Source organism: Daucus carota, chromosome 5 (assembly GCF_001625215.2).
Source record: "Daucus carota subsp. sativus chromosome 5, DH1 v3.0, whole genome shotgun sequence".
Taxonomy (NCBI): domain Eukaryota; kingdom Viridiplantae; phylum Streptophyta; class Magnoliopsida; order Apiales; family Apiaceae; genus Daucus; species Daucus carota.
In genome coordinates this window covers 29,465,969-29,489,680 of record NC_030385.2, presented here as the reverse complement: position 1 = coordinate 29,489,680, position 23,712 = coordinate 29,465,969, and the positions used below count along the sequence as shown (strand labels likewise).

Here is a 23,712-nt window from a genome sequence, read left to right as displayed (position 1 = left end):
TGCTGAGATGGCGAATGTTGAGGAAGCAATTGTACAAGAGGACAATACAGTGAATCAAACCAACGAAGATAGTCGCTATTGTCCAAGTTTTTCACTTGGAATTGAAGAAGAAATAGACGGTGACTTCATGACACCAGAAGAACAAAAACGAGCAAAAAGTAAAAGAACCAAAAAGATTGGCCAGTATGCCAAATCACCTTACATGGACAGAGTCATCGATATCAAATCAAAGCTGACCAGTAATGATTATGCACTGTGGAGCTTCACAGTACAAGACAAGGATTTGTTGTAAGTTGATTATAGATTATATATTTTGCTATCAAAGTTTCTAATTCATTATATAGTAGATGTTCATATCTAGAAAAACATATAATATTTCAAAAATTATTACAGGGAGGTGGTATACAATTGGAAAGGAATCCAATGTATGAAGGAACAAATGCAAACCCTCCTTCCCCGAACAAGCGTATACTACTCAGTGATTGACTCATGGACTACAATTTTGAATGACAATGAAAAGTATAAGTCTGAAGAGTCTCCAATGAGATTATTTTGTACCATGGCTGATCTGGTAACATTTATTTCCTTCATTTATTCAGTAAAAATGCTTAATATTAATTTCATTTAAAATTATTATCTAACGTTTACAATCAAATCATTCAGGTCTACACTCTTGATGTCAAAAAAAAATATCAAGAAACTTTTCCATCGTTCTTAACATACATGGATAAAAAATTTCAAACTTTCTCAGTTAAAAAAATTGAGGACATAGACATGGTAACTTCTAAACAAAACTTCATCTCAATTATTTACAATGATTTTACTTGATTATTTCATATATCTTTCTTATTTGATTGCAGATCTTCTTCCCCATCCATAAGGCTGAGCATTATTATCTCATAACATATGATCTGAAGAATCTAGCTTGTTTCCTCATAGATAACATTGAGCGAGAAGGAAATCCAAAGCCATATTATGGGAAGACACCAGAAGTGTTGGTAAGAAATACATAAGAGTACAGTTTTATCTAGAAATCATTAAAGTGATTTGTAGCAATCATGTTTCATACTGATAATATTCATTAGAATAATATGTAAGAATCACTATTGTTCAGCATGTAAGTACAATCTTAGTTCTAACCTATATACAGTATTAGGTGATTAAAAATATAATAATTATACGCTTCTCATTATATTAATGTGATGTATTCATTTTTACAGCATTCACACTTCATTAACTTCATGCATTCAAAAGACAAACCTCATCTTGCTAGAAGGATCAAAAAATTGAAGCCAGATTATGTAAGAATGCCTTGGCAGACCATTAAAAATTCTACAGACTGTGGAATTTTTCTGATGAGGCACATGGAAACTTTCAAGTGTGACAACAAGAATTGAGATACTGAACTAAGTGAAGAAGGGGTAAGAATCACCTTTTTAAACTTTTTCCATCTTACATATTGTCTTTTTAATTTTAACTAATTCAAATACCTGAATTGCAGATATCACAGACTAAGCAAATCAAAAAGCTTAGAATCAAATACAACACTGCCATCTTGTCCTCATCACTGAATGAATTTGCAGCTCCAATCATGGAATATGCTCAAAAGTTGTTAGCAAGTAACAAAGTTTTCAGATCAACAATCGAGGAGCCAACACCAATTGAGGAGCCCAAACCAGTTGAGGAGCACAGAGTAGCTGAGACAAGCACATCCAGACAAAATGAAAAACCAGATTCTGCAAAAAAGACAGTTCAATTTGCAACTAATTTGATCACTGTCTTCAATGAAGAAGCAAACACCAAAAATGGTGACCCGTCTGTCTAATATCATCACATTGGCTTTGACAAATTGATATCTTTTGAATGTCCAAAAACAAAAAATCTGTATGACTATTAATCCGACAAATTTGTGTCAATTATTTTGCTTAGCAATTGTGTGGAATGTTGTACATCTGAACAAATGAATGCTGCTGGTACTTAATCATATATCTACAAGTATTATCTACATATTGAGTATGATTCAAGTTTTATGAACTAGTGATTATGAAAAAATATTTTCTTGATTGATGTTGTTTGTTCTTTTGATGTTGTTAAATTGTTCATTGTTTTTTATTTAATTATGCTCTTCATCATTCTTTTCATATAGTTTACAAACACATGATTTAACAGTTAATGATAAAAGCGTATTATTCAAATTATGTCCTAGCATTATGTATCCACCTACTATATTATAATATATAGCTGGCAAATAAATATTCAAAAATACTATGTCAGGAAACATAAAACATAACACTGTATATACAAAAAATACTAATAGTTCATTATAATCTCAAAATAAATCCACATCTACTCAAAATAGTAGATATCACCAGTAAACAAAAACAATATTACAATTTTTGCTTTTGTGCCTCTTTTCTCTTTGGACAAGTACGAGAATCGTGAGTCGTAGCCAGGCATTCTTTACATTTCCGAATCCTCTTCTTGGCATTTGTCATTGCTTTTTCTCTCTCACTAATCAACCTTGTTGATTTAAAATAATTTCCTTTATTTTTACAAATATTAGGAGCAAGCACAGTAATCTCTCCCTGAGGTTGTTCACCTATCATAGCAGCAATGTGATCTTTTTTAGAAAAAATACCACCAGCCAAAATTTATTCCCAACTTCAATATTTAACTCCTTCACAGTATTGTGCACAAAATCAAGAACATCCATTTGCACACCAGCCTTGTTAAGCACTTGACGGAAATCAAACCAAATGTTCATCAGTTTAGCCGATACTTTCTCCATCTTAAAGTAATCAGAATATATCATATCAGATGAGCTACCACAAACCGCAATTTTTGACCATCGGTTAAGAAGAAGACTTCTAGGAAATCTAGTTACACCAATCTGCTTCAGACCACAAAAACTATGTCTACAAACTATACCGCACATGACAAACTTTTTGCATGAACAAACAGCATGGTCTTTACTGACTGACACCTGAATTTAACACATTGAAATACATAATAATGAGAAATATTCATTTAAAAACTACTTTGATACTAATTTAACAACAACAATCATTACCAAACATCATCAATCACTACTATGAATATAACCAGTCACTATTATATGCATGACCAATCAGAACTATGTTTAAAAACAACCACAAATATATTCAAAAATATTTTCTAACATGTCTATTATATTCAACAAAAAAAATAACATACCTTAAAAATTTTATCCTTCACCTTCACATCCTTAATTTCAAAGCTGGTCACTCCATCCACTTCTTCACTCATACGCTTTATCTGCATATCTAAACAGGATGCCAGGATCTCCTCTTGAACTTTGTAAAAATTTGTCCTAGTAAATAAATCAGCAGCGTCATCTTCAATATACCAACTAGACAAAGTAGGAGGCAAGCTCGATTTTGACTCAGTATCCAATCTTTCTGTCTCATTTCGTTGTCTTTCCATTGCACTTTCAAAACGCAACCAAAACTCACACAATGTATCTGCTTGTTTATGAAACTGAGCGAAAAAAAAAATTCTCACTTTCCGACCTAGAAGTAGTTCTCATCAAACCAAACATAGGCTTATCTCTAAAAAAATGCAGGAATCCACGAACACCTAATATCATACATATCAGACAACCACTTGTTATTGTCTAAATTGAATTCCTTGATAACTGCCTCCCAACCTTGTTCAAATTCATCAATCTCCAAATGTGATGACCATATATATCTTTTCATTTTCTCCATGAAATCAGTTTCTTTACATAAGCGATTCCCAAGCTGCATTAACATATACGAAACAATTATAATATATTAATAATGCAACTCTCATCAAAAAACACTATATTTAGTAATACCTTTATAGGGAATTTTTGCATAATATGCCACATGCACAAACGGTGTTTACTCGCAATCAATCCATCTTTAGAACCAAATGAAGAAGGAACATCAATCTTCATAGCCGGACATTGATCAGTCACAATAACAACAGGATGATGCCCCATGGCTTTAGAAAAATGATCAAACGCCCATGTATAATGTGTAACATCTTCTCTTGACAAGAGGCAGGCAGCAAACGTTACACATTTATCATGATTATCAACCCCGGTAAACGGAGCAAAAATCATATTATACCTGAAAACAAACAAAATAAAATTACCACTAAACTAAATAGCAACAGTAAGGATTTAAACCAAAAAACAACAAAAATCACAACACACATCACTAATATTTACATCTAATATTTCTTAAATCATATATCTGGACATAAAATAATTATAAATCCATAATGTTATTAAAATTATAAAATGTCTAATCTAAGAACACATATTACAGTAAAGAAACATCACATAAAACACATTGTCACTTACTTATTTGTATCGAAAGTTGCATAAAAGGAAACTGCATCACCATAAACATCAAAATTCCTCTGACCAATTGCATCAGCCCAAAAAAGCTTTGTCAAAAGCCCTGCTTCATCAAGATCATATGCATAATAGAAAGAACTTGACCTCTGCTGTAAACCTACAAATTTATCAATAAGCATCTGACCGTCCCTTTCCCCAACATACTCTTTCAAATCACGATTGAAATTCCTAAAATCTCTCAATGTAGCTCCCACATTAGAATATCCACCAACCATTTCTTTCATCAAACTAAATGATTTACTACAACCAATGTTAACTTTCCCCGCATCAAAAACAAAATTTCTTGAACTAATACTCATTTCACGACTAGCCCTCAAAAACTGCCTACCAGATTCATCAATCAAAGCATGATTATGTAAATCATCAAATTTCAAAACAAAGTATTGTTTTTGCATATTAAGCTTCAACAGTATCTTTGCTCGACATCCACATCTCGTTGAACAAGTCCTCCTACGCTTACATTTGCTGACAGTGCTGTCTGAAACACTACGAAAATCATTCGAACCTTCTCTACTACATGTGTAATATTTGATAATAATTATACCAAAATCATCTTTCTTTTCAGTCCCCAACCTAACATCAAAACCAGCTAAACGACTATACTCCTTGTAAAATATAAACCCCTGTTCCAAATTCTGAAACAATTGATTAATTACAGGTTTCGAAACATCAGGAACGTCGAATGGAGCATACAACCTTTGACCACCAGCGGATACCAAATAACTTGACACTGATTCTTCATTAGAGTTAGAAACAACATTAGCACTAACAACTGAACAAGCATCATCAACTCCACGATTAACAAAAGATGAGTCCCCACAGCTTGAACCTATCATATTAAATCAATTAACTATAACTACAATTCAATACACATAAATGTAAATCAAAACACATAATAAAGTTTACCTTGATTGTGACTAATTTTCACTAAATCTGTAGTAATCATCTTCTATTACAAATCACTTAAGCACCTGATAATATGACACTGAACAATAAACAAAAATAATTCAATCAGCTGAATTTTTTTTAAATACAAATCACAATATAATTTTAAAGAAAACACAATACAATGCAATATAAATCAAAACAAAGACACTACAAATCACAACAGTATGAACTACAAATCATAGTAACAGTAACTGAAAATAACAAAAATGAACCACAAATCTACATCAACGACTACAAATTACAACAATATCAACTACAAATCACAGTTACTGTAACTACAAATAACAAAAAAATGAACCACAAATCTATAGCAACACAAAATAAACTAACTAAACATACATACATACTCAGTGCTCAAATACAGATTACTTTGTCTAACTCTATAAATCACAATAACATTAACTACAAATTTTAGGCAACAAAATAAACACAAAAAACTACAAATTTATACAGTACGATTTCTCGAAATCACACAAGCTACAGAGCATTCAATAACTCCTGTGATTTTTCAAGTTAATTACAGCTGATACATTCTGAGCATGAATTACAACAAATTGAACAAAATATATATCCGCAGTCATCAACAAACAACAAAACACAAAATTTAAAGCTAAATAAACATATCGAGATACATACATCGATAGAGATATAAAAAACATAAAAGAGAAAGAGATAGTGATGTATTAGATCATTACGTTCACATAGAGATGTCACGAACTCGTAGATAATTTCAGAGATTACGCGCGAAAGAAGTATATCGCGAGCTACAGAGACGAGCTACAGCCACAGTGAGAGAGAAAAAAATTCTAGAGAGAGAAAGTGAAAGTAAATAATGGAGACAATTACCTTGATTTTAGGGTGTTAAAATTAGTTTTTATACTCAACAACTAACGGTCAGGATTAATGTAAATATTATATTAAATGAATGGCTGAGATTTAGTTTGTAGGTTTGTACAAAAAATTAGTTTGTATTTGAGCAAACACCTATATATATATATATATATATATATATATATATATATATATATATATATAATTAATGTAAACAAGATAGAATCTAATAAAAAACAAGAACGAAAGAATATATATATCAAAAATAAAAGGGAAATAAAATAAAGAAGAAATATTAATTACACTCTAACCAAAGAAAAATCCTTTGGTTAGACACATAATAATTTAATAATTTAACAAAGGAATAAAAATAGAGTTTAAAACATAATTAAAAATGCTTTCCAAAAAACATAATTAAGAATATTATATATAAGACTTAATTACCAAAAAAACTATATAACTATCGTGTTTTTTTCAATTTAACCATAATAGTATATTTGTTGCAGGATAATGCAAGCAACTTTAAAAAACTTTATTTTAAAAACCCAATCTCACTAGTTCATAACCATGGTTAAGTTAAAATTAAGATGGGTGCTACATATATTGTCAAGTTATTAATTAAATTATTTGGTACATGGGTATTATTAATACTATTACTATCTCATTAAGAGTCAAAATCATAATTCACAATCCACACAAACACAGAGCGTACTAAAACTTATGTTCGAAGGCGACGATGTTAGTGTGATTTTTTGAAACCACCGTCTATCAGGTACTGTATATCGATTATTTTTCATGCGATTTATATTAATTTATATCGAATTGATAATTTTATTTAAGAATAAATAGATTTTTTCGCCACCAAACTTATTGTGTATTTAGAAATTTAGCACTAAACTATGATTTTTTTTGTCACTAATGTTAGGTTCGGATTTTTTTGGTCATTGATGTTAGATTCAGATTTGATTATTAACACTATATTACTAGCATTATTAAAATATTTTGGTAGTTTGTAATATTTTGATGATACGATAACGAGAGTTTGACACGCATTTTAATACTTTTAAAAAATTTAGTTTCATAATTTATTTTATTATTTTTTCTAAATAAAAATTTATCAGTTGAATTTTTATACACAAAAAGAAAATGTAAATATAGCTTACTTTTTATGTATGTATAATAGATTATGTAAAATCTTAAAATTAATTAAAAAAATTGATGTCTTGTGCTACATGTGACATTAATGTCAGTTATGAATTAACCATGATTAGAGATTCATTAAAATTGGGTTATGTCGAATTGATTTTGTATTACCTAGTTGCATTATTCTGCAACAAAAACAGTTTTATAGTTAAAATGAAAAAATCACATAAATTTAATAGTTTTTTTGGTAATTAAGTCTATATATAATGACCATAAAATGTTGACACAAGCCATAAAAATGGCACTAAAAGCCATACGTCACAATAAAGTCATCAATGACCCCCATAAATGGTACTAAATATTCATAAAGAGTATTTATCCGATTACAATCACAATTTAAAACGTAAAAATTATAATTAAAGCTAATAAAGACAAATAATGAATAGTCAATAAAAAAGATCCCGTAATTAAAGCCAACCTAATTTAAAGTTAAAATGTTACCTAAAAATCAAACAACCACAATAAATTACGGATTCAAAAATGTAATGGTTTCGGCCAACTGTGACTCGGTGCAAAACTCGACGACTTAGTGCTGTGACTCACTACAAAACTCAACGACTCGATTACATGCAGAACAGCGAAACTCAGACGACGAACTCAGCAATTGCAGAAACATAAACACAACAATTCACTAAATATAATCTAAATACAGATTTTTTAGAAAATCGAAACTAAAACCCACAAGACACAACTAAACAAACCAGCGACGAAACACATCTCAGTAGCAGCTCGTCAACAACACAATAGAACTCAAAATCATACAAACAAAGTTGAAGCACAACCCAAGTACACCGCAGAACTCAAAACACTTTGAATGCAGTAGTCGAAAACTCGTACAAATCAAAGGACAAATCAAGATTTACAAAGAAAAAGATGTAAAAATCGTACCTTTAGGATTATAAAGGTTTCTTTTCAAGTAATAAATATTAAAGTACCAGAGAAATCCGATGATGAAGAAAGATAGGGACGTAGGGTTTCGGCGATGTAGTTTTGGAGCCCGCCGAGATCAACAAGAGCAGCATCCCACAAAACAACCCACACACAATCTTCAAACTAGGGTTTCTATTCACAAAATGGACAAAAAGACGGACAAAAAGACGAAAAAAAATCAACGAATGATAACAATAGAGATAAGATCAACACCGATTTGAATGGATCATCGATTGATGATTCGATTGACTCGATGAATTCGAGGAGAGATTTGAGATCTGGCTAGGAGAGATTGTATATTTGTATGTATACCATATACTGTTCTGTAATATCCTGTATCTTTAATTATATAATTATATAAACAAGTAAACAACTAATCATTTAAATCTTCTGCAATGACTCTTTTTTTTTTTATATCTTCTGCAATGACTCTTTTAATTTACATGCAAAAATATAAAAATATAACGTTCTTCAGTGTCGACTCTCTCACTCTCTAGCATGACTCATTATTTCATTTAGTTAAGCCCAACCCTATATGGGCTGGACCTGATATTTCTTGTTAACGCTGGCCCAGAATATTTTATAAACTCTTCGAACAAACCAACCAGTTTTTCCGTTGACGCCATTCATCATTTCATCCTTCAAATTATCAGGTACTCTCTCTCTCTCTAATCTATAATTGATTAATTTCTACTATGTTAATTGATGTAATTAGGGCTGTTTAAAATTGAAGTTCATTTGTATTTGTTTTCACAAGGACAAGAAGATGACAGGTGAATTACAGTTACAACGATTTGATGATCAGAACCCTAGCGACTTAGATCCTCTAATTGATAATCGGAGTGAGATATTAAAGGATGTTGTTGATGATCATCATGTTGATGATAATGATAAGGATGATGTCGAAGATGGCTCTGTTCCGTGTTGTCGAATTTGCCTCGAATGTGACGTTGATGCCGATGATGATAATGGTGAATTACTTGCCTTATTATTTTAATATGATGGAAACTTTCGTGAATTACTCGTATTTTTGTTTCATTGTTGTGAATATTGGTATGTAAATGATTAATATTTATTTGGTTTCCATGTGAGATTATTTTTGCTTCGGTTATAGGTTTAAAATTGATGTTGTTATTTGAAGTTCTAATTTAATGAATACTGCATTTGTTTCTATTGGTTAGTTTTTACTTCTTCCCCCCCCCCCCCCCCCCCCCCCCCCGAAATGGAGCGACTATAATGTGTGTTGTAGAGTGACCACCTAGACAAGGGACTCATATAGGCGTTGGTGTGTAGATTTTTTGAATTTTGGCTGAGGCGATCCTCATGGTTTCAGGAGAGAGTTGATGAGTGGAAAATGGCGCATTATAAGCGAAACTCGGTGATCTTTGACTAAATTGTTTTTTTAAAGATTTAAAAAATTGAACCCCCTGGTCAGTAGGTTAGATGGTTTTCTTTGTTATTATTTCACTTCTCTCGGTGAAGCTTGTGAAAGAGCCAGTTGGCTTCAACCAGCTTCGTGCATGAACTGGAAGATAAGAAACTGGATATGCACTCGATACTGTTGTGAATATCCAATTCGTTTCCTGAACAATTACCAGAATATAATTTCTCTACTTGCTAAAACTAACTACACCAGAATGTTAATTCTGTTATTGAAGCCACAAAAACTCATTCTTCTAGACCAATATCAAGGCATTTGTGTGTGTAAACAGAGATTGTCATCGTCTGTCCAGAATACAGTTGCCAACAATCCCCTAGCTGATTCCCTTGAATGAGCATCAGCATTGATTATAATGTCATGTAACTCTTCTTCGTCATCCCTCTCCCCCCATTGTTTTCCATCTGTGATCCGTCTTTCCACTTCCTTTCTACCACCCTCCCCTCCATTTTTTGGTTATATCTATCCTGGTTTCCACACCAATAAAATTAAGCTACTTTTGAGGCTTTTTCTACTGGGAGGCCTTCGAGGGGATGCAAATTTGAATTGTTCTTTAAGGATCAGCGGTTATTGTTCTGATATTATCTTGATCAGTAAAAGGTTGATCCATCTAGCAATAATATCCCATTTTGGTCATAGTTCCTGCACACTTTCTTCAGGGCTACCACAGGATTCAGTAAAGCTATGCCTTTTTCCTCACACTACTTCTGCTATCATTATCTATCATTAACTGAAAACTGGAACATCTTTATGATTTCTCACTCTTTTGAGGTTAATTGGCCTCATTGGAGCACAATAGTGTAAAGATGACAGGTTTCACTGGGAAGGGCAATGAATGATAAGAAAGTGGCGAGGGAGTGTAGGATCTTCAAATAGCTGCACTGCATTATATTTAAGATTATTGATAGTAGATGTCAACTGAACACAAAATATTGGTAGTATCATTATTTGGTGGGCAGTTTTTGTGCAAATATTAGTTCAGGGTTTAATTGATTATGGAGTAACAGGTTGTGGTGCAATTTGGCTTACATTTAGCTTATATCAGCTATGTCTTCATTTAATCCTCTTTAAACTATATTCTAAAGTAGGGTAACATGTCAAATGTGAGGCCTTCCTTGGTGAATATACATATATTCTTCGAGTTTTCTTATCCTTCTCCTGCTCTTGATGTATCCACTGTATACTGTCATTGCATTCAGTTATATATTATGCTATGTCATTGTGGAGGGGTCTTTATTCCAATATACTTTGTCACGGTTTACTAGATAATGGGCAATGGATAAGTAAAAGAAGATAAATGGATAAGTAAAAGAAAATATATTTTGTATTGGACCTCCTATACCATTGCTCTCTATTGTTATTAATGGTGAGCCTTGGCACTCGCATAGGCAAGAGGTGCACTGAAGTGCCTCAATTTCCCTGGGTGAGGCAACTTGGAGTAGGGGCATGCCTCATCTGATGAGGTCTCTTCCTCTACTTTTTTTTAGAAACAGTATATTATGTGCTCTATTTAGCATTTTTTTTTGTTTTCTTCCAACACAGTAGTAAATTACTATGCGTACATATTGAATATCTCCTTTTTGTTTGCTCCTATCCTGCGCCGTGTATCTCATCTCTGATGATAATTCTTCTTTTGTTGGCTCCTTAGATGGTGAATTGATATCTCCCTGTATGTGCAAAGGCACCCAGCAGTTTGTGCACCGCATATGCCTGGATCACTGGCGCTCAGTCAAGGTGATAAAAATAAATCCTATCCTTAAAGTTGCTTGTAAGATATATTCTGGAGGTTATTTATGTGATATTTTAAAACAGGAAGGATTTGCATTCTCGCATTGTACAACTTGTAAAGCTCAGTTTCATCTTCAAGTTGTAAAATTGGAGGACAACTCGTGGCGCAAAATAAAATTTCGACTCTTTGTGGCGAGAGATGTGTTCCTTGTGTTTTTAGCAGTACAAACTGTGAGTATATGCATTTTGTTTCATCTTTTTTTTAAAAAAAAAATTAATTGCCTGAAACTTTCTCTAGCAATGTTTTGTCCCTTGGATGTTATATGATAAATTAAAGATGACTGGTCTGATGCCCATGTTTGACTTTCTCATAAATTTTTAAGGAGGACGGCCTAACACAATTTACTCTCTCAGGCAGATCATTTCCTCTTTATTTAATAGTTTCAGCTTAAAAATGTCCCGACTTTTTATTACTCTTAAACTTAAAAATAAATCTATATACCTGAAAGTCACGAGTGTCCAGTTGATTACATATGTGTTGTTACGCAAGTGTCTTTTTTGTGTCTTGTATCATCAATATTTAGTGATTGCTGTAAAGCGGATCTGGAAGGTATTATTGCTTTTCCTTTCACATGAGTAAAAGTAGTTTCACTTCACTTCTGTCTTCCCTCAAATTGGAGACTAGTTATATCCTTCAAAAGGTTATTCCAGGTCTTACCCTGGATTTACATTCTTAATATACTGCCCGTGTTGTTTAATATTTGCATTTTCTATGTTTCACATGTGGTTGTTGATGCACTGTGTCTTCCTCTGTATTTATACTTCTAGGGACCCTTTCTCCAAAATCTCATCTATTTAAAATATGTTTATGACTATAAATATCGAACTGATGGCCCCTATTTAATATATAATTGGTGTTTTGTTGTAGGTGATTGCAGTAATCGCTGGTCTGGCGTACCTATTGGACAAGGATGGATCTTTTAGGAACTCGTTTGATGATAGCTGGGATCGTTTACTTTCAAAGCATCCTATACCATTCTACTATGTTATAGGTGAACTTCAAGCTCTTTATATCTGATAAACATCAGGCTAGAGAGGGGGATAGAGGGAGGGGTATAACTGGCTAATTAGGGTGAATCATCTATTGACTTATTTTAACACTTTTGAATGAAATTGGACAGATGTCACTTGGCCTTTAGAAGTGCTGAAAAATCAAGCTGGCCTCTCATTGTGTTTAGCAGTTTTCGCTTGGGTGCTAGAACTTATTTATTGTTCTCAGTTTCTTACCTTCCATCTAAGTCCTTCAATTTTGATCTTGAGTATTTCTTGAGTTAACACGCACTTGTCTTTGTCAAGTTATTAAGATGGAGGATAACCTCTACCTCCCAGGTGTAGGTATAGTTATACTTCTTTTACTATAGGCTATCCGGAGTATCCGCTACCTCCCAGGTGTAACAGTAGCAGTAGTCTTATACTCGATTATCTGGGTGTATAGGCAGGAGGCCTGGACCAAATATAGACTTCATGAAAGCTTTTTTAAACATGGGGAAAGGAAAGAAAAAAGAGTTATTACAGAACTTTCCTCTGGCATTGAACATTGGTAAAAGATGGATCATATACCTAATGTCTGGTTGGATGAACTTATGAGCTTAGAATGAGTGCACGACAAATTCAGTTATACTAACTGCTTACTAATATAGTGAACATAAAATAGTAACGCTGTGTTCCCGAGTTCAAGAAAAAGGAAAGAAAAGAAAGGAAACTTGATTATTTTCTTTTCTCCAAATCTTCTTAAAAGTGATTTTATGTTGGACAGAGTTTTCTTTCCAAATCTTAGGTTTCTTATCCTTTCCTTCTCAAAATATCTCTCAGGAACATGTTGAATAAATTATATCTGTCTCTTTCTTTTCTATCATAAAAAAAAAACTCTAGAACACAGCATAAGTTCCCTTTTCGTCTATTAAAATCAGTCTAACTAATTATGCAAGATCTTGGATGTTAGACAGTTAAGGTCGGTATATAATAGTCTAACCTTGAGTAAATGTCTTTCAGGAGTGCTGGGCTTCCTTGTGCTGCTTGGATTTTTCGGGCTCATACTGCATTGCTCCTCTTTTAACAGCAGTGATCCTCGAATGGCTGGCTGCCAGAACTGCTGTTATGGATGGGGAATCCTAGATTGTTTTCCTGCATCCATGGAAGCATGCTTCGCACTGGTTCTCGTGTTTGTTGTAATTTTTGCTATTCTTGGCATTGCATATGCCTTCCTTGCTGCCACAATGGCCATTCAAAGGATCTGGCAGAGACACTACCACATCCTCACCAAAAGGGAGCTTACGCAGGTGATGAGTCTGCATCTTTGTTTGTATGAGGGGGGGGTGGGGGGTGGGGGGTGGGGGGGGTGGGGGGGGGTCCTTGAACCTTGTTTATATCAAATAATTAAAGAACATATTGGTGACATATTACATATGAAAAATTGAAATTTTCATATAATGATATTTCAATGCATATATAAATGGGTTCAAGACATCATTTAGTTATAATTGTGTTAAAAACATGTTATACGGAAAAGTTATAATGTGTGTTCAGTAACCTGTTGCCTGTGCTCAACATTATCTGTTCAACACATGTTATACAAAAAAAATTTCAGTTATGGGTTTTTCTATTGGGACACGTTATACAAAAAAATAATTCAATTGGGGGGGGGGGGGGGGGTGGTGTTCTAATTATCAGCAACACATGTACAAAAGTAATGCTCAACATGTTAGGAAAAGTTTGTAAAGTTGTATTCTAGAAAAACCTTTGTCGCATCGTGAGCACGATAGCATCAGATAAAAATTGATGACATATTTTTTCTATTTGGTTAACTAATTTTTGATTGCCATAGAAAGAACAGAACGGTTGAAGACTTTAGGGATTTGTAAAATTGTAGTCATATACTTTGCCATTAAATGTCTTTTATATAATCTCCCAGGAGTACATAGTAAAGGATCTTCATGGCTGTTACACTCCTCCAAAACTGGATCCAGAGCACGAAGCGCGCTTGAAAATGCTGAAGCTTCTATAGCCTTGTGGAATTAGAGCTGCGAACATTCTTAACTCTGGTCTGGAAGCTGTATTCTGAAAATACGCGTTTGGAAGGGCTTTTTTGTGAAAAGTTATTGTCGTATATATAGTTTTGTAAGGGAATGTTACATTTTTTATGTACTTCTTACTGATGATTACTTGAATGGAGTCGCCAGATTCTCAATGGAGTTGACAAGTCTTGCTGCCCACTATGTATGCTTGTTCATCTCTCTTTCAAATTACCAGTTAGAACTGAGAATATGAATATTACTAGCTGACCGTTGTCCAGAATAGAAATTTCATAAGCTAGAGATATTTGTACAGTATTGCCTAGAACAATAAAGAATTAGCAATCTGCTGGTCCCAGTAATATGTTGTGCTTAGAAAGAGGTAATTATTAATTTCCACTTGTTTCCTAGATTAACTTGCAAAAATTTAAAGAATTAAAAGTGTATACTCAGATTTCCTTTGTAAATGTAGAAAATACATACAGAGAATTACAGAGTTTGGCGGCAAAATTGAAACATCTGTTATCTCATGTGTCCACCGTTAACTGTAAGATCACCAACAAAAACTAGATGATCACCATCCCTAACTAAATTTATTTCATCAATCTCAGCTCCATCTTTGATTAGAACCCGAGTAGGCACAAACCTGTATTTCTTCATACAGATCTCAAGCAACTGCTGAAAGCTCTGTGGAAGTAACACGAGCTTTCCGGTAACATCTCCCTTCTGAGGGCAACTAACTGTTGTTCTGGCAGTGTAATGTGCGACATTCAGTGCACTTCTGTTTTGATTTACAGATAAGAGCAAGTCATTTTCCTCACCAGTAGCAGATGACATGATCCCGAATAGTGAGTTATGGAAGTTATTACCACGGCGACGCCTAGCACGTCCCAGTGACTCCCCTTCTCCATTTCTGTCATGAGAGAAAGGCCGTATTGTTGGCTCACTTCTATGTCTCCCGAGAAAACGAACCCCGTGTTTTTCCTCGGGCAGTTGAACATCAGCAGATTGAGTTCTTTCAGGTTTTGGGGATTGGAAAAGAAGTTTAATATCCTCATGTCCTTGTTGCTCAGCTAAATTCCTTGGAGTCCAGCCATGGTCATCAGCTTTATCAGCATAACATCCTTGGTCCAAAAGAAATTTAACAATGTCAACATTACCCTCACAAACTGCAACGTGGAGAGCTGTCGCTCCATTGCTCTTAGGACGAGTGACATCCCCTCCGCGGTGGACAATTTCCTTTAACAGGTCCAGGTTATTTTGTTCAGCAGCAATGCAAGCAAAATATCCCGTGTCACCAGAAGATATTACAGCACCATTATCCGCCAACACTTTAACCACTTGTTCATGATTAGACAACATGGCCTCCCAAAGTGGTACATTCCCTTCTGAATCTGCACACAGGTTGGGGAAAAGGAGTTCAAGTTAATTCTTTTATGACATTCTGCAAATATATATAGTGTCTATACGCTATTGTAGGTCACAAGTCGAAACACATTTAAACAATCAGTTTACAAAAGATAAAACCGAGACTACCTATATAGTAACCTAAACCGAGACTACCTATATAGTAACCTTCATTAGACAATACTATAGTCTGATGCGGAAGTCTTGTGTATCATATACGACCTATTAATTTCTTCGTGTCCGTAGACATGCATTAACTAGATAGTAAAAGAAGGAGGCATTCAAGTCATGTTGGCAGGAAAAATGACATTACTATAGATTCATAAATAAAAATAAACATACAGTTGGGACATGCCTCCCTATATTAATGTGTGATCCAATCATCCATGATTCAACCGACTTTAGTAGTATACTACTAACCTGCTGCATATTAAACTACTGCTTAAATATGGAAAGTCAACCCTCAAAATTCGACTGTTCATCCCTCATACTCAATTGATTAAGCAATACTTTATGGATAATCATACTTTGTATAGATATACTTAATATTATCCATAACACGTAAAGATTTTTTTTATATTCTACTCTTTGGTCATAACCAATGAACAGATCAGGACAGCATGTAACTAGGATGCACATATGATATTCCAGCCCAGAAGTTATGTTCAGAAAATCATATGAACAGTCCCCATAAGAAGATGATAGGGTCAACTCAAGATTTCCCAAAAACAGTGTTGCCGAACTAAGTGCTTTATGTCTCAGATTACTTGATTTGGTGCCTTGACTTGCAGAGATCATATCAGACCAGAAGGAAATCACAGCTTAGAGATGTTACTATGTAAATGATTCATATACACTTAACACATACCAACTATGCTGATATCTTATAAAAGAAACTCAATCATCAAATATGCTACTTGTAACATAATACATTACGACTTATATTAGTTCCTAGTGGGTTGTGCAACATGCTGGCAATAATTGAGATGTTTTCTACTATACTGACATATGTTAATAGTACTTAATCTGGAAGTCAATTGTGTTCATAGACCTGTTGCTTTGGTTAAAATTTTTCTAATGGAGTTGATTTTGAGGTCTTTAGCATATTTATAATGATATAATCCATTCAATCATCTTGTAAACTAAATTTCAGTCGCTTCTTAGTTCATTCTCATAGGACTAATAGTCCTTCAAAATATATACAGAGTGATCATAAATAGTTTGTAAGATTATTTTAATGGATCAAATATAAGAAAATAGATGCAAATTCTAGTAACTCCAGGATTACAATACATATAAATAACATAACCTTCAAGTAATCATGGAGCAAAAAAAAGCTCAACTGACCTACCATTGCTTCTTTTTATAACTATGTTACTTTTTTTATAATTTTAGCACTGATGGATAAATAAATACCTCTACTATTGGGATCTGCTCCATAATCCAGTAATAGTAGCACACAGTTTTCATTTCCTTTGGATGCAGCTATGTGCTGAAATATGTTTACACAGACAGAAGTTAGTAAAAGTAACTTCCATAAGAATCAAGTAACGATAATTGGTAAAAATAACTTTGCAAAGAAGAAATAAGTTACCAGAGCTGTCCTATTATTGTTGTCCGACTCATTTGGATCTAGGCCACGTTTAAGAAGTTGATTCAATAGTTGGTCATCTCCTCTAAGTGTAGCAAAGCATAAGCTAAGAGGCAAGTCCATTCTCCCTCGAGCTAGCATATGCTCTGTCTCCAGTAGAACTCCCTCCATCATGGGATCCTTCTCCTCTATCAGATGCTGCAACCACCAATAAAACAAAATGATGTTAATGGTCTTTAACAAATTTCACAAGAGAGAAAGGGTTTATTTCAAATTTACACGCGACATATACAACACACAAACCTGGAGGAGATTATTCATGATAATCGTCCCATCACCAACATTGGCCTGAATTATATTAAAAAATGTTGTGCGATTCAAACGTAAGAGCTGGCTCAATCTTTTGGTGCGTGCTGTAAAGAGTTGAGGCCTATAACAAAGTACACCAATCTCACCACAAAGGTCACCAGTTTTTGCCTCGCCAACGACCTGTATTTGAGTTGCCAACAGCATAATGTTAGCTGACCATAATGCAAGAAGAGAGGACTAGAAACATGCCATGATATTCAAGTATGCTTGCCTGTTCGACCCCATTTTTGAGAACCACCAAATCCTGTAAAATTAAAACAGAAGTCATATATCGTTGTTAACCAAACACTTTAAAGATAATTAAAGTTCCAAGTCTTGAATATTTAAGGTTAGGAACTAACAACTGCTCCTGTAACAAGTATATAAAAATCTGTGGGTGCTTCATTTTGCAAAATGACATCCTCCTTGGGAGGAAAGTATTCAGCTTTCATCTCTGAAACCTGCAGCACAGACGTGACATTGCATTAATAAGAAAATAAGCTTCTTCTACAATAAAGGGGCTACAAAGACACACAAGCACATAACTTTGGAAATCTACAAATCAAATTACCAGCTGAAAGAGCAAATCGTTAGACACCCCTCGAAACAAATAAACCTTATCCACGAGGGTGTAGAACAGGAAATGTGAAATGCTTGAGCGGATGGCTTTTGGGAGAGTATCAAGAGTCTCTTGCTGCTGAAGCCCTTCAGAGTCTGTTCTAAACTTTAAGCATAAATGTGCAAGCATCTGATCTTGCAGTCGAACAGGAAGTCGATTCCTATGAGCAAAACTAGATGCAGCTTGAATGGTATCCCTCTGTTCAAATTATAAAAAAATGACAATGAGACTTGACAGATCAAATAATGGAACGAGAAATGTTAATTTGTACTATAACAGACTACTCACAAATTGCCTGGTTTTACTGGTACCATGGACAACCAAGTTGGTCATATTTCCTATCAAATAAGCTGTTAGCCCAAGATTGAAAAGCATGTAAAATATGTCATAGATCATTTCCCCTGTATTCTGAGCATGCAAGTCTCCATAACCAACTGTTGTGAGAGTTGTAATGGACCAATAAATTGACGTCACATAGCGAATCCATAAACTTTGATTCTTGAAGTCAGTGATGGACGCCCCAATCCAAGTCTTCGAAGGGTCATGATAGTCAGCTGCTATAAGATAATAAAAGCAGGCAGAGGAATGAACTGCAAAAAGGGTAACCTGTAAAATGAATTAATGATATTCTATTAATATACGTATTGTGTTTTTTCTACAGCAGGTAATCTAGAAAGTAAGAGTAAAACCATCCATACGTACACAAATAAGCTTCGCACATCGAACCCAGAAATAGTTGAAATTTCGGTCTTTCTCCAGTCTGTATAAGTTCAAGAATAAATACGATCACAATTTAGTAAACTGAAAATTTGTACACCCTTGAAAATTAGCAGAAATGAAATATACCTCTCAAAAAGAGAACTAACTCTACGAAGCCGCCAGAGTCTGAGCATGTTAAATAAACCATAGGTCCTAAGAGGTGATGGGGAAATCTTCAGAGCAAGTTCCGAAGGTATTGTAGATATGACATCAAATGCCAACCATGTACTTGCATACTTCCAAGCAATCAGCTTGCGATCATCAATAAGGAGGTAGGTATTTTTATCAAGATAAGCTACGAAGAAAGTAAGTACGATATCGATGGCAAAAAACCCATTTACAACATTATCAAGGACAGAGAGTGGTGGTCGTGCTTTGTGAAGAAAACCAAGCTCAAATGGGGACACCCAGGCAGTGTAAATAACCAGAATAACCAGAAAAGTCTCCCAAAACCTGTCAATTTGATTTCAATTTTATCAAGCTTTGCATAATTGTTATCAGTAGAAATGGAAATAATAATGATCGACCAATAGAGAGTGTGATCATTCAACACTAGAACGATACTCTTGTTATATGCTCTAATTTTTCGATAAACACTAACTACAGAGTACAACTGTGGTATAAATTATCTATCTCCAATTAAATTGAATGGCATCGTATGCACATCGAATCATAAATTCAAGAAAGATCTTCGAAAATCACTTGAAAGTTTAATTGTTATCATCAAATTTTATCAGCACGGGAAGTCAGAATCTCCAAACAAAATTGCAATGTTCAAAAGTAGCTGATGACTCTTCGAAAATACAAGTAGGTGAAGGGTAGATTCAGTGAAATATAAGATTGATAAACAAATATAAAAAAACGGTGGCAAAGACTTTTAGATACAGTATAATAATAATAATAGTAACTATTATAAACAAATGTAGAGTAATGCTTGATTCATGAATGTTCAAAGTCAATAAAAACACCATCAAAGAAAGTGAGCTTGAACAGAAAAAAGATTTAGAGCAGAAAGAAAATGTGAAAACATGTAAGAACAATCTATGGACAAGCATAACAAAATGAACCAATAGCAAACATACAGACTGCTGTTGATAAAACACTTTTAGGCGACTAACCATGAAACATATAAACCCGTGTGGGGAACCAATTAAAGATACATTGATTAAACATCTGCAGTATACATTCATAATTATTAATGTGTAACAGTGAAGGCAGAAAGGGGAGAAATCTTGCTTTTGTATAGAGTTGACAGAATTAAAATAAATTTAGACCATGGAATAGGCTTCACATGAAAAGATTCAAGATTCCATCAAAAAGCGAAAAAGAATGGTACTGAAATGTGGTGGGGTTTGAGTGAAGCATGAAAATTGTATGTAGATCAGAACCATTAACATAATGTTCGTCGATAGCTTAGTTTGAAGACTCATAGAATATTACTCCCTCCGTCCCATTTAATTAACATAATAGTTGTGAAGTTTGATTGATGGACAAATAAACGGGACGGAAAGAGTAATTATCATCTAGGTTTAAGTCCTTTAGTCCTTTTTCTACACAAAAATAGAATAAATTAAATATATCAAGAACTCTGAATATTTGCCACAGAGCTGGTTGCCCGCAACACAACACATATCCATATAAGGTAAAAAAAAACAAGAATAAAAAATAATAGTAACAAATGATATAATAGTGTCTCAAGAGAATGCCAAGAAGAAGATATTGCAGGATTGAATAAAAAAGCGTGATTCACAAGACACGGAATATAAGGCAGTAATAGCGCAACTGGAGAAATCAATGCAAAGAGTAAAAAATTGCAGAGAAACAACTACTCCCTGCTTAATGAACAATGAATAGTTTAGTAGTAGTAAGATTCAGAGGTTATTCATGAATGGACAAACACACATAAATACATTGACCGAATAATAAAGCCTAGGCTAGAGTCCCGACTGATCTTCGGAAAAAAAATATATTGGAAGAGGGTAGGAAAAAGCGAGAGACCTGTAACGTCGATCATAGGGAGAGATGATGAAGTTGCGGAGTTGAACACGACGGTTGCTGCGTGCACCGAGAGAAGGTAGAATACCCGTAGTGAGACTGTAATGACTTCCGTCACGTGAAAGCTCTATCTCTCTTTCTAACTCCGTTCCGCATATCACCGGCACCTTGAACATCCTTCGCCGCCGATCAGTAATTGATGTCTATGTATTTATGCTGCTCTTCTCTGTTTAGTTATTGTCAGGAGAGATAGAGAGAGAGAGAGTTTGCGTTGTTAATTTATGACAACAAGTGTATGGAAGGCGGTTAAGAATCAGGTCTTATATAAACGTGGGAACGGTAATAAAAGAAAGAGCTTATGTATTTATGGAGAGAAAAGGGTCGTATTTGTTTTCGCGGCTATATCGAATTATCTACTTGTATATTTTCTCCCAGGCTTACAAACTTCGTTTTGAAGACAACTTCCCCTTTTTTCCTCTCTAACTTTTACTTTTTACAATATTTCCGCTCCCCATAATTTGATTATTTATTATTTTTATTATTGTTTTTGCTATTTTTGCTGCGGAGGGAACCTTATTTGTTAAGTCACTAGTACATATATATTTTTTATAATTCGTGTGTGTTCTTTGACAATATTCAAAATTATCGATAGTCTGCAAATAAAATATTCAAAAGTATCAAAATACCTAAATTGAAAATTATTTTTCACGAATTCTGTCCATGAATGAATCGGGTGGATATTTAATAATCCTTACTATTTTAACATGATTTATGTTCATAATTAAGACATACTCCCTCCGTCTCCTTTTACATGTCCCTTTTGAAAATTTTTTTTGTCCCAAATTACTTGTCCACTTCTCTTTTCAAAACAACTTTTTGTATGTTTTTTCAAAATGTAACAACTTCCAATGTTTGACTAGCATATATATATACACAACTCTATCTAATTCATTAAATTTATTAGGGATATGTATGAAAACAAGATATCCACCTAACATTTTCTTAAGATGCGTTATCTTTTCAAAATGGACAAGTAAAAAGGGACGGAGGGAGTACATCAATGGGAAGCAGAGCAGGGTGCACATGATATGATCTTGTATTTAGTGAAAATCGCTACTCCGTGTTTTAATGTTCATCCATGCCGCGTTCGATGACACGTTAAAGCTTTTTTGCAGAACATATTGATGAGTTGATACAGTTCCTATGTTTATTACTCACATATTACTATTGAAAAAAGTAGTTAGCAGATCAATCTGTAGCCCAGACTCCAGAGTCCAGAGGCTATGCATGGTATATTAAATTTGGACCTACCGGCCCCAATTAATTTCTTTTTCTATTTTCCTTGTTTAAAATTGTCAAAATGCAATCCTATAGGGGATATATAGTATAGTTTTTTTGTGTGTGAGATGATGGTTGACGAAGACATTTTAAATATATTTTCAGTAATTAAAAATGTTTTCAATTAGTTGTATAAGCCGTATCAATAATGCATGCATAGGCCCATTCGTTTCTTTATAATTAATTTTATAGTATATATAAATTTATGTCAATGTGTTATAAATTTGATTTCATTTGGAATTATAATGTTTTTCATTCACTAGTATCAGTCAAATTATCACTGCTAGGAATCTTCATTAACTGAAAATTATAATTATTTTATCTTATGTAACACTTGGATAAACTATACAATAACCTAGAAAACATAAAATTATAAAAACATCAAAATTTGCCTGTCATTGTCTATATAAACAGAGCAGGATTCTGGTTCTCACTTTCTTTTTTAAGTAATTATTGTAGTCAACTCATATTTAGTGTGTAGACACAAGTTGCACGTAGATATCTCAAATTTTATATTCTCAAGTTGAATTTTTCATTAACTAAGATTTTGCATTGTTGAAATGAATTATTATGCTTTTTAAATAATAGTGATACACATATCAGGAAAAATCGAAAAAGAATAATCACGTCAACGGGACATATCTTCATTAATACTTGGGATTATATGTCTGAGAGGGAAATGGGAATCTTGGTGTTCATAAGATAAAAGGGGAAGAGGAAGCTAATGGGCATTTATGATACTTTTTATAGTAATAGCATACAGTTATTAACGATAATGATTTTATATCTAAAATATATCTTAAATTTAAAAAGTTTATCTAATGATGGCTTTAAACCAGCCAAATTCTTAACAAACTATGTTTAAAGTGTAAAAATCTAATAACTGATATGAGGATTTAAAGAAATCTATATCATATATTAATATATTTTAATTTCTTAAATTTATTGTGAATCAAAATTTCAGTTAATTTTAATTAGTAGCAAAGTTATTTGTCAAATTGATATAATTTGAATCAATATTTTTTTTCCTTTTTATATTTATTGTGTTAAACTTACAAACATAACCGATGGATAACAAAT

General features: G+C 33.6%; 4 protein-coding genes across 4 annotated transcripts; 1 reads left to right on the top strand and 3 right to left on the bottom strand.

The window, feature by feature from the left end:
• Positions 1 to 2,602: 2,602 nt before the first annotated feature.
• Positions 2,603 to 3,462, bottom strand: LOC108221533 (protein FAR1-RELATED SEQUENCE 1-like). Its single transcript, XM_017395405.1, has 2 exons — positions 3,214 to 3,462; positions 2,603 to 2,983 (listed from the first exon to the last, which is right to left on the bottom strand). The coding sequence occupies exons 1-2, from the start codon at positions 3,460 to 3,462 to the stop codon at positions 2,603 to 2,605; spliced, it is 630 nt and encodes a 209-aa protein (XP_017250894.1).
• A 125-nt stretch (positions 3,463 to 3,587) lies between these two features.
• LOC135152848 (protein FAR1-RELATED SEQUENCE 5-like) lies at positions 3,588 to 5,262 on the bottom strand. The gene is made up of 3 exons (XM_064093973.1): positions 4,370 to 5,262; positions 3,857 to 4,133; positions 3,588 to 3,779 (listed from the first exon to the last, which is right to left on the bottom strand). The coding sequence occupies exons 1-3, from the start codon at positions 5,260 to 5,262 to the stop codon at positions 3,588 to 3,590; spliced, it is 1,362 nt and encodes a 453-aa protein (XP_063950043.1).
• A 3,613-nt stretch (positions 5,263 to 8,875) lies between these two features.
• Positions 8,876 to 14,763, top strand: LOC108223409 (uncharacterized). The gene is made up of 7 exons (XM_017397661.2): positions 8,876 to 8,991; positions 9,096 to 9,309; positions 11,425 to 11,510; positions 11,589 to 11,735; positions 12,433 to 12,556; positions 13,557 to 13,843; positions 14,476 to 14,763. Exons 2-7 carry the CDS (start codon positions 9,105 to 9,107, stop codon positions 14,566 to 14,568), a joined length of 942 nt encoding a protein of 313 aa, XP_017253150.1. The 5' UTR covers positions 8,876 to 8,991; positions 9,096 to 9,104; the 3' UTR covers positions 14,569 to 14,763.
• Positions 14,764 to 15,007: 244 nt separating this feature from the next.
• On the bottom strand, positions 15,008 to 21,604 carry LOC108223408 (potassium channel AKT1). The gene is made up of 11 exons (XM_017397660.2): positions 21,298 to 21,604; positions 19,387 to 19,752; positions 19,243 to 19,300; positions 18,829 to 19,146; positions 18,493 to 18,738; positions 18,284 to 18,382; positions 18,154 to 18,186; positions 17,877 to 18,062; positions 17,577 to 17,771; positions 17,399 to 17,474; positions 15,008 to 15,969 (listed from the first exon to the last, which is right to left on the bottom strand). Exons 1-11 carry the CDS (start codon positions 21,468 to 21,470, stop codon positions 15,098 to 15,100), a joined length of 2,622 nt encoding a protein of 873 aa, XP_017253149.1. The 5' UTR covers positions 21,471 to 21,604; the 3' UTR covers positions 15,008 to 15,097.
• Positions 21,605 to 23,712: the final 2,108 nt, after the last annotated feature.

Excerpts from the sequence above, each read along its gene's own strand:
- LOC108221533 (XM_017395405.1), bottom strand. The coding sequence starts at position 3,462 with ATGGAAAGACAACGAAATGAGACAGAAAGATTGGATACTGAGTCAAAA. Across the intron at positions 2,984-3,213 it reads TGAAGGATAAAATTTTTAAG|GTGTCAGTCAGTAAAGACCA; the intron begins GTATGTTATTTT and ends TGTTAAATTCAG.
- LOC135152848 (XM_064093973.1), bottom strand. The coding sequence starts at position 5,262 with ATGATAGGTTCAAGCTGTGGGGACTCATCTTTTGTTAATCGTGGAGTT. Across the intron at positions 4,134-4,369 it reads GCAACTTTCGATACAAATAA|GTATAATATGATTTTTGCTC; the intron begins GTAAGTGACAAT and ends GTTTGTTTTCAG. Across the intron at positions 3,780-3,856 it reads TGCAAAAATTCCCTATAAAG|CTTGGGAATCGCTTATGTAA; the intron begins GTATTACTAAAT and ends ATGTTAATGCAG.
- LOC108223409 (XM_017397661.2), top strand. The coding sequence starts at position 9,105 with ATGACAGGTGAATTACAGTTACAACGATTTGATGATCAGAACCCTAGC. Across the intron at positions 12,557-13,556 it reads ACCATTCTACTATGTTATAG|GAGTGCTGGGCTTCCTTGTG; the intron begins GTGAACTTCAAG and ends AATGTCTTTCAG. Across the intron at positions 13,844-14,475 it reads CCAAAAGGGAGCTTACGCAG|GAGTACATAGTAAAGGATCT; the intron begins GTGATGAGTCTG and ends ATAATCTCCCAG.
- LOC108223408 (XM_017397660.2), bottom strand. The coding sequence starts at position 21,470 with ATGTTCAAGGTGCCGGTGATATGCGGAACGGAGTTAGAAAGAGAGATA. Across the intron at positions 19,753-21,297 it reads CCCTATGATCGACGTTACAG|GTTTTGGGAGACTTTTCTGG; the intron begins GTCTCTCGCTTT and ends TCAAATTGACAG. Across the intron at positions 17,475-17,576 it reads ACAATAATAGGACAGCTCTG|CACATAGCTGCATCCAAAGG; the intron begins GTAACTTATTTC and ends AACATATTTCAG.